Here is a 10,161-nt window from a genome sequence, read left to right as displayed (position 1 = left end):
ATATTCCCTGTATATAGCCATGTTATTACCTCATATTCCCTGTATATAGCCATGTTATTACCTCATATTCCCTGTATATAGCCATGTTATTACCTCATATTCCCTGTATATAGCCATGTTATTACCTCATACCCCTGTATATAGCCCTGTTATTACCTCATTTTCCCTGTATATAGCCATGTTATTACCTCATATTCCCTGTATATAGCCATGTGATTACCTCGTACCCCTGTATATAGCCATGTTATAACCTCGTACCCCTGTATATAGCCATGTTATAACCTCGTACCCCTGTATATAGCCATGTTATTACCTCGTACCCCTGCACATCAACTCAGTACTGGCACTGCCTGTATACAGCCCTGTTATTTTTACTCATGATTGTTATTCATTATTCACTGTGTTTTTATTCATTATTTCCCTTTTTCTGTATATTTTATTTTATCTTTAACTCTGTGTTGCTGGAAAAGGACCCGTCAGTAAGCATTTCACTGTTAGTCTACACCTGTTGTTTACCAAGCATGTGACAAATAATGTTTATTTTTTTGTTGGCTTTATTTGATATAGTCAGCGCGTTCCTGGTTTCATTCATGGAACAACATAATGAACTGTGTGCAACTGAGTGTCTGGAAGAGGTAGTTGGTCCACAATAATGAGGTAATGCTTAAGAACAAGGTAGAGCACCAACTGTATGGAATAACACTGCCATCTTGTGTATGCTACTGAAAAATACTTCCTTGGGGACCTTGTTCTCCCTCAAAAGTAGGCAGATAAAATGATGTCATTCGGTCCACACTGAAAAAATCAGTCAGACCGGCATGCTGTGTTTGAGTGGTAGTGGATGGAGTGGTAGTGGTAGTTTTATTTATTTATTTATCCGTTATTTTACCAGGTAAATTGACTGAGAATACGTTCTCAATTACAGCAACGACCTGGGGAATAGTTACAGGGGAGAGGAGGGGGATGAATGAGCCAATTGTAAACTGGGGATTATTAGTTGACCGTGATGGTTTGAGGGTCAGATTGGGAATTTCGCCAGGACACTGGGGTTAACACCCCTCCTCTTACGATAAGTGCCATGGGATCTTTAATGACCTCAGAGAGTCAGGACACCGGGGTTAACACCCCTACTCTTACGATAAGTGCCATGGGATCTTTAATGACCTCAGAGAGTCTGGACACTGGGGTTAACACCCCTCCTCTTACGATAAGTGCCATGGGATCTTTAATGACCTCAGAGAGTCTGGACACTGGGGTTAACACCCCTCCTCTTACGATAAGTGCCATGGGATCTTTAATGACCTCAGAGAGTCTGGACACTGGGGTTAATACCCCTCCTCTTACGATAAGTGACATGGGATCTTTAATGACCTCAGAGAGTCAGGACACCGGGGTTAACACCCCTAACTCTGACGATAAGTGACATGGGATCTTTAATGACCTCAGAGAGTCAGGACACCGGGGTTAACACCCCTAACTCTTACGATGAGTGCCATGGGATCTTTAATGACCTCAGAGAGTCAGGACACCCGTTTAACTTCGCATCTGAAAGACGGCACCCTACACAGGGCAGTGTCCCCAATCACTGCCCTGGGGAATTGGGATATTTTTTCAGACCAGAGGAAAGAGTGCCTCCTGCTGGCCCTCCAACACCACTTCCAGCAGCATCTGGTCTCCCATCCAGGGACTGACCAGGACCAACCCTGCTTAGCTTCAGAAGCAAGCCAGCAGTGGTATGCAGGGTGGAATGCTGCTAGCATAAGTGGATGGAGTGGTAGTGGATGGAGTGGTAGTGGTAGTGGATGGAGTGGTAGTGGTAGTGGATGGAGTGGTAGTGGTAGTGGTAGAGGTTGTGGTAGTGGTAGTGGAAGTTGATGGAGTGGTAGTGGTAGTGGTAGAGGTAGTGGATGGAGTGGTAGTGGTAGTGGTAGTGGCAGTGGTAGTGGATGGAGTTGTAGTGGTAGTGGTAGTGGATGGAGTGGTAGTGGTAGTGGATGGAGTGGTAGTGAGAGTGGATGGAGTGGTAGTGGTAGTGGATGGAGTGGTAGTGGCAGTGGTAGTGGTAGTGGTAGTGGATGGAGTTGTAGTGGTAGTGGTAGTGGATGGAGTGGTAGTGGTAGTGGATGGAGTGGTAGTGAGAGTGGATGGAGTGGTAGTGGTAGTGGATGGAGTGGTAGTGGTAGTGGTAGAGGTTGTGGTAGTGGTAGTGGAAGTTGATGGAGTGGTAGTGGTAGTGGTAGAGGTAGTGGATGGAGTGGTAGTGGTAGTGGTAGTGGCAGTGGTAGTGGTAGTGGTAGTGGATGGAGTGGTAGTGGTAGTGGATGGAGTGGTAGTGGTAGTGGTAGAGGTTGTGGTAGTGGTAGTGGAAGTGGATGGAGTGGTAGTGGTAGTGGTAGTTGTAGTGGCAGTGGTAGTGAATGGAGTGGTAGTGGTAGTGGTAGTGGATGGAGTGGTAGTGGTAGTGGATGGAGTGGTAGTGGTAGTGGATGGAGTGGTAGTGGTAGTGAATGGAGTGGTAGTGGTAGTGGATGGAGTGGTAGTGGTAGTGGATTGAGTGGTAGTGGTAGTGAATGGAGTGGTAGTGGTAGTGGATGGAGTGGTAGTGGTAGTGGATGGAGTGGTAGTGGTAGTGGTAGTGGATGGAGTGGTAGTGGTAGTGGTAGTGGTAGTGAATGGAGTGGTAGTGGATGGAGTGGTAGTGAATGGAGTGGTAGTGAATGGAGTGGTAGTGGTAGTGGTAGTGGAGGAAGTGGTAGTGAATGGAGGGGTAGTGAATGGAGTGGTAGTGAATGGAGTGGTAGTGGATGGAGTGGTAGTGGATGGAGTGGTAGTGGATGGAGTGGTAGTGGTAGTGGTAGTGGATGGAGTGGTAGTGGTAGTGGTAGTGGATGGATTGGTAGTGGTAGTGGATGGAGTGGTAGTGGTAGTGGATGGAGTGGTAGTGGTAGTGGTAGTGGATGGAGTGGTAGTGGTAGTGGTAGTGGATGGCGTGGTAGTGGTAGTGGATGGAGTGGTTGTGGTAGTGGATGGAGTGGTAGTGGTAGTGGTAGTGGTAGTGGTAGTGGTATTGGATGGAGTGGCAGTGGTAGTGGTAGTGGTAGTGGATGGAGTGGCAGTGGTAGTGGATGGAGTGGCAGTGGTAGTGGTAGTGGTAGTGGTAGTGGTAGTGGTAGTGGTAGTGGATGGAGTGGTAGTGGTAGTGGATGGATTGGTAGTGGTAGTGGATGGAGTGGCAGTGGTAGTGGCAGTGGTAGTGGTAGTGGTAGTGGTAGTAGTAGTGGATGGAGTGGTGGTGGTAGTGGTAGTGGTAGTGGTAGTGGATGGAGTGGCGGTGGTAGTGGCAGTGGTAATGGTAGTGGTAGTGGATGGAGTGGTAGTGGTAGTGGTAGTGGTAGTGGATGGAGTGGTAGTGGTAGTGGTAGTGGTAATGGATGGAGTGGTAGTGGTAGTGGTAGTGGTAGTGGTAGTGGATGGAGTAGCAGTGGTAGTGGTAGTGAATGGAGTGGTAGTGGTAGTGGATGGAGTGGTAGTGGTAGTGGTAGTGGTAGTGGTAGTGGATGGAGTAGCAGTGGTAGTGGTAGTGAATGGAGTGGTAGTGGTAGTGGATGGAGTGGTAGTGGTAGTGAATGGAGTGGCAGTTGTAGTGGTAGTGGATGGAGTGGTAGTGGTAGTGGTAGTGGTAGTGGTAGTGGATGGAGTGGTAGTGGATGGAGTGGTAGTGGTAGTGGTAGTGGTAATGGATGGAGTGGTAGTGGTAGTGGTAGTGGTAGTGGATGGAGTAGCAGTGGTAGTGGTAGTGAATGGAGTGGTAGTGGTAGTGGATGGAGTGGTAGTGGTAGTGAATGGAGTGGCAGTGGTAGTGGTAGTGGATGGAGTGGTAGTGGTAGTGGTAGTGGTAGTGGTAGTGGATGAGTGGTAGTGGATGGAGTGGTAGTGGTAGTGGTAGTGGTAATGGATGGAGTGGTAGTGGTAGTGGTAGTGGTAGTGGATGGAGTGGTAGTGGTAGTGGATGGAGTGGTAGTGGTAGTGAATGGAGTGGCAGTGGTAGTGGTAGTGGATGGAGTGGTAGTGGTAGTGGTAGTGGTAGTGGATGGAGTGGTAGTGGTAGTAGTAGTGGATGGAGTGGTAGTGGTAGTGGTAGTGGTAGTGGTAGTGGTAGTGGTAGTGGATGGAGTGGTAGTGGTAGTGGTAGTGGATGGCGTGGTAGTGGTAATGGATGGAGTGGTTGTGGTAGTGGATGGAGTGGTAGTGGTAGTGGTAGTGGTAGTGGTAGTGGTAGTGGATGGAGTGGTAGTGGTAGTGGTAGTGGTAGTGGATGGAGTGGCAGTGGTAGTGGATGGAGTGGCAGTGGTAGTGGTAGTGGTAGTGGTAGTGGTAGTGGATGGAGTGGTAGTGGTAGTGGATGGAGTGGTAGTGGTAGTGGATGGAGTGGCAGTGGTAGTGGCAGTGGTAGTGGTAGTGGATGGAGTGGTAGTGGTAGTGGTAGTGGTAGTAGTAGTGGATGGAGTGGTGGTGGTAGTGGTAGTGGTAGTGGATGGAGTGGCGGTGGTAGTGGCAGTGGTAGTGGTAGTGGTAGTGGATGGAGTGGTAGTGGTAGTGGATGGAGTGGCGGTGGTAGTGGCAGTGGTAGTGGTAGTGGTAGTGGATGGAGTGGTAGTGGTAGTGGATGGAGTGGTAGTGGTAGTGGATGGAGTGGCAGTGGTAGTGGATGAGTGGTAGTGGATGGAGTGGTACTGGTAGTGGTAGTGTTAATGGATGGAGTGGTAGTGGTAGTGGTAGTGGTAGTGGTAGTGGTAGTGGATGGAGTAGCAGTGGTAGTGGTAGTGAATGGAGTGGTAGTGGTAGTGGATGGAGTGGTAGTGGTAGTGAATGGAGTGGCAGTGGTAGTGGTAGTGGATGGAGTGGTAGTGGTAGTGGTAGTGGTAGTGGTAGTGGTAGTGGATGGAGTGGTAGTGGTAGTGGATGGAGTGTTAGTGGTAGAGGTAGTGGTAGTGGATGGAGTGGCAGTGGTAGTGGTAGTGGTAGTGGTAGTGGATGGAGTGGTAGTGGTAGTGGTAGTGGATGGAGTGGTAGTGGTAGTGCTAGGGTTAGTGGATGGAGTGGTAGTGGTAGTGGTAGTGGATTGAGTGGTAGTGGTAGTGGATGGAGTGGTAGTGGTAGTGGTAGTGGATGGAGTGGCAGTGGTAGTGGTAGTGGATGGAGTGGTAGTGGTAGTGGATGGAGTGGTAGTGGTAGTGGTAGTGGTAGTGGATTGAGTGGTAGTGGTAGTGGATGGAGTGGTAGTGGTAGTGGTAGTGGATGGAGTGGCAGTGGTAGTGAATGGAGTGGCAGTGGTAGTGGTAGTGGATGGAGTGGTAGTGGTAGTGGATGGAGTGGTAGTGGTAGTGGTAGTGGTAGTGGTAGTGGTAGTGGTAGTGGTAGTGGTAGAGGATGGAGTGGCAGTGGTCGTGGTAGTGGTAGTGGATGGAGTGGTTGTGGTAGTGGATGGAGTGGTAGTGGTAGTGGATGGAGTGGTAGTGGCAGTGGTAGTGGTAGTGGATGTAGTGGTAGTGGTAGTGGTAGTGGTAGTGGTAGTGGATGGAGTGGTAGTGGTAGTGGATGGAGTGGTAGTGGTAGAGGTAGTGGTAGTGGATGGAGTGGCAGTGGTAGTGGTAGTGGTAGTGGTAGTGGTAGTGGATGGAGTGGTAGTGGTAGTGGATGGAGTGGTAGTGGTAGTGGTAGTGGTAGTGGATGGAGTGGTAGTGGTAGTGGTAGTGGATGGAGTGGTAGTGGTAGTGGTAGTGGATTGAGTGGTAGTGGTAGTGGATGGAGTGGTAGTGGTAGTGGTAGTGGATGGAGTGGCAGTGGTAGTGAATGGAGTGGCAGTGGTAGTGGTAGTGGATGGAGTGGTAGTGGTAGTGGATGGAGTGGTAGTGGTAGTGGTAGTGGTAGTGGTAGTGGTAGTGGTAGTGGTAGTGGTAGTGGTAGTGGATGGAGTGGTAGTGGTAGTGGTAGTGGTAGTGATAGTGGTAGTGGATGGAGTGGTAGTGGAAATGGTAGTGGTAGTGGATTGAGTGGTAGTGGTAGTGGATGGAGTGGTAGTGGTAGTGGTAGTGGATGGAGTGGCAGTGGTTGTGGTAGTGGTAGTGGTAGTGGTAGTGGATGGAGTGGTTGTGGTAGTGGTAGTGGTAGTGGTAGTGGATGGAGTGGTAGTGGTAGTGGTAGTGGATGGAGTGGTAGTGGTAGTGGTAGTGGATGGAGTGGTAGTGGTAGTGGTAGTGGTAGTGGTAGTGGATGGAGTGGTAGTGGTAGTGGTAGTGGTAGTGGTAGTGATAGTGGATGGAGTGGTAGTGGTAGTGGATGGAGTGGTAGTGGTAGTGGTAGTGGTAGTGGTAGTGGTAGTGGATGGAGTGGTAGTGGTAGTGGTAGTGGTAGTGGTAGTGGTAGTGGTAGTGGATGGAGTGGTAGTGGTAGTGGATGGAGTGGCAGTGGTAGTGGCAGTGGTAGTGGTAGTGGATGGAGTGGTAGTGGTAGTGGTAGTGGTAGTAGTAGTGGATGGAGTGGTGGTGGTAGTGGTAGTGGTAGTGGTAGTGGTAGTGGATGGAGTGGCGGTGGTAGTGGCAGTGGTAGTGGTAGTGGTAGTGGATGGAGTGGTAGTGGTAGTGGATGGAGTGGCATTGGTAGTGAATGGAGTGGCAGTGGTAGTGGTAGTGGATGGAGTGGTAGTGGTAGTGGATGGAGTGGTAGTGGTAGTGGTAGTGATAGTGGTAGTGGTAGTGGATGGAGTGGCAGTGGTTGTGGTAGTGGTAGTGGTAGTGGATGGAGTGGCAGTGGTTGTGGTAGTGGTAGTGGTAGTGGTAGTGGATGGAGTGGTTGTGGTAGTGGATGGAGTGGTAGTGGTAGTGGATGGAGTGGTAGTGGTAGTGGTAGTGGATGGAGTGGTAGTGGTAGTGGTAGTGGTAGTGGATGGAGCGGTAGTGGTAGTGGATGGAGTGGCAGTGGTAGTGGTAGTGGTAGTGGTAGTGGTAGTGGTAGAGGTAGTGGATGGAGTGGCAGTGGTAGTGGTAGTGGTAGTGGTAGTGGTAGTGGTAGTTGTAGTGGTAGTGGTAGTGGATGGAGTGGTAGTGGTAGTGGTAGTGGTAGTGGTAGTGGTAGTGGTAGTTGTAGTGGTAGTGGTAGTGGATGGAGTGGTAGTGGTAGTGGTAGTGGTAGTGGATTGAGTGGTGGTGGTAGTGGTAGTGGATGGAGTGGTAGTGGTAGTGGTAGTGGTAGTGGATGGAGTGGTAGTGGTAGTGGATGGAGTGGTAGTGGTAGTGGATGGAGTGGTAGTGGTATTGGTAGTGGTAGTGGTAGTGGATGGAGTGGTAGTGGTAGTGGTAGTGGATGGAGTGGTAGTGGTAGTGGTAGTGGTAGTGGTAGTGGGTGGAGTGGTAGTGGTAGTGGCATTGGATGGAGTGGTAGTGGTAGTGGTAGTGGTAGTGGATTGAGTGGCAGTGGTATTGGTAGTGGTAGTGGATGGAGTGGTAGTGGTAGTGGTAGTGGATGGAGTGGCAGTGGTAGATGTAGTGGATGGAGTGGTAGTGGTAGTGGTAGTGGTAGTTGTAGTGGTAGTGGATAGAGTGGTAGTGGTAGTGGATGGAGTGGTAGTGGTAGTGGTAGTGGTAGTGGTTGGAGTGGTAGTGGTAGTGGCAGTGGTAGTGGTAGTGGATGGAGTGGTAGTGGTAGTGGTAGTGGATGGAGTGGTAGTGATAGTGGATGGAGTGGTAGTGGTAGTGGTAGTGGGAGTGGTAGTGGTAGTGGTAGTGGATGGAGTGGTAGTGGTAGTGGATGGAGTGGTAGTGGATGGAGTGGTAGTGGATGGAGTGGTAGTGGTAGTGGATGGAGTGGTAGTGGTAGTGGATGGAGTTGTAGTGGTAGTGGTAGTGGATGGAGTGGTAGTGGTAGTGGTAGTGGTAGTGGTAGTGGTAGTGGATGGAGTGGTAGTGGTAGTGGATGGAGTGGTAGTGGTAGTGGATGTCTCAACAGGTTTTTTCACGTTGTCGGGCTTTCTTTACAACACAACTAGTCTCACCACTCCTATTGTACCGGGGGGGGGGGGGGAAGTAGAAAGGGATGGAGTTAGGCATCTAGCAATCTCTCTATTGTGTACAGGGGGCCATAGGAGGGAGGGACGGAGGAAGGGAAGGATGGAGGGAGGGAGGTCTCTATTGTGTACAGGAGGGAGGGAGGGAGGGAGGGAGGGAGGGAGGGAGGGAGGGAGGGAGGCGTCTCTCTCTCTCTCTCTCTCTCTCTCTCTCGCCCCGTTTATACCTGGCGATAACATGCATCCGTTTTCCTGACTGTGTCTGCACCCTGATTGTGGCCACATTTGTAGACAGGTTTTGACGATCAAAAGACACTGATTGCGATCATATCTTCCTGCCCACCACCGGAGGAAGACAGGCACGCATTGTGTCTGGATATCTCCCAAGAGAAAGCATTGAAAATGATCATTATCCCGCCTTCTAAAGTCATTGACAGGTGGCACCGTTGACTTACAAAATCTTAAAATAAATAAATAAATATTTTTGCGTACAGGGAGGGACCAAGACACAGTGGACGGATAAGAGACACATTTACTACCAGGTGTAGATGCAACGGCTACAATGTGACACAGTCAGAATGTGGATAAGATCAGGACAAAGGACACATGTTAGCGCCAGGTTTAAACGAGGCTTCTGTGTGTGTTCTCTAACGGCCATAACGAGAGGACAGGCCATTCATTATATAGGGGGGAAGGTAGAGGAGGACGACAATTAAAGTAGAAAAACACTGGGCGCTTGTAAAGGGCGCGAGGTAATGTGACGTCTGGATGATGGATTCAAGAGAAATGAGACTCGCAGGGGGATTGGCACGCATGCACACATACACACACACACGCACACACGCACATACGCACACACGCACACACACACACACACACACACACACATATGCACACACGCACACACACACACACACACACACACACACACACACACACACACACACATATGCACAGACACACACACACACACGCGCGCGCACACACACACACACACACACACACACACACACACATATGCACACGCACACACACACACACACACACACACACACACACACATATGCACACACACGCACAAACACACAACACGCGCGCACACACACACATTTACACACACACACACCCACAACACACACACACACACACACACACACACACACACACGCACACACACACACACACACAGGGCCGGCAGCGCCGTCCTTATTATCCCCAGCCAGTTGAAGATCTATCATAGAAGTAAATTAGAGGAGCTAGCTAGCGTTAGCTGAGGATAGAGTGTAGTGCTGTGGTGAGGTTAGCTTCAGGGTTTCTGTCAGATCTGCTCCGGTTGTATTTAATACAGGCCGCCCACCGGTGGAGCAGTGAAGGTCTTGGCTTTCTGTCTTGATGACTGGGAGCGGAGTTATAGGCTGCATGCCTTGGACACTGTCTAACTATGTTCTCCTGGGGAGGGGGGGGGGGACCAAGCTCTGAGAACTATATTTCAGTGTGGGGTTCTTCGGCTGTAGTAGCATGAAGAAATGGAACATTCAACTCACTGAAATGGAGTTAAGTAGACAGCACCTTGTGGCAACTCCTTGTGTCAACTCCTTGTGCCAACTATTTGTGCCAACTCCTTGTGCCAACTATTTGTGCCAACTCCTTGTGTCAACTCCTTGTGTCAACTCCTTGTGTCAACTCCTTGTGTCAACTCCTTGTGCGAACTATTTGTGCCAACTCCTTGTGTCAACTTCTTGTGCCAACTCCTTGTGTCAACTCCTTGAGTCAACTCCTTGTGGCAACTCATTGTGCCAACTCCTTGTGTCAACTCCTTGTGTCAACTCCTTGTGGCAACTCCTTGAGTCAACTCCTTGTGGCAACTCCTTGAGTCAACTCCGTGAGTCAACTCCTTGTGGCAACTCCTTGAGTCAACTCCTTGTGTCAACTCCTTGTGTCAACTCCTCGTGTCAACTCATTGTGCCAACTCCTTGTGTCAATTCCTTGAGTCAACTCCTTGTGTCAACTCCTTGTGCCAACTCCTTGTGTCAACTCCTTATGACAACTCCTTGTGTCAACTCCTTGTGCCAACTCCTTGTGTCAACTCCTTGTGTTAA

General features: G+C 49.8%; 1 protein-coding gene across 1 annotated transcript; it reads right to left on the bottom strand.

Annotated features, from left to right (window-relative positions):
• Positions 1–4,127: 4,127 nt before the first annotated feature.
• Positions 4,128–5,029, bottom strand: LOC135521378 (uncharacterized; the record flags this gene model as incomplete). Its single annotated transcript, XM_064947280.1, has 2 exons — positions 4,128–4,666; positions 5,011–5,029. Coding segments are annotated over 2 exons (558 nt in total), but the record flags the coding sequence as incomplete, so codon positions are not given.
• Between the last annotated feature and the right edge of the window lie 5,132 nt (positions 5,030–10,161).

This window comes from Oncorhynchus masou, chromosome 29 (genome assembly GCF_036934945.1).
Source record: "Oncorhynchus masou masou isolate Uvic2021 chromosome 29, UVic_Omas_1.1, whole genome shotgun sequence".
Classification (NCBI taxonomy): domain Eukaryota; kingdom Metazoa; phylum Chordata; class Actinopteri; order Salmoniformes; family Salmonidae; genus Oncorhynchus; species Oncorhynchus masou.
Note: the sequence above shows the minus strand (reverse complement) of the source record. Positions and strands in the feature narration are given on the sequence as shown.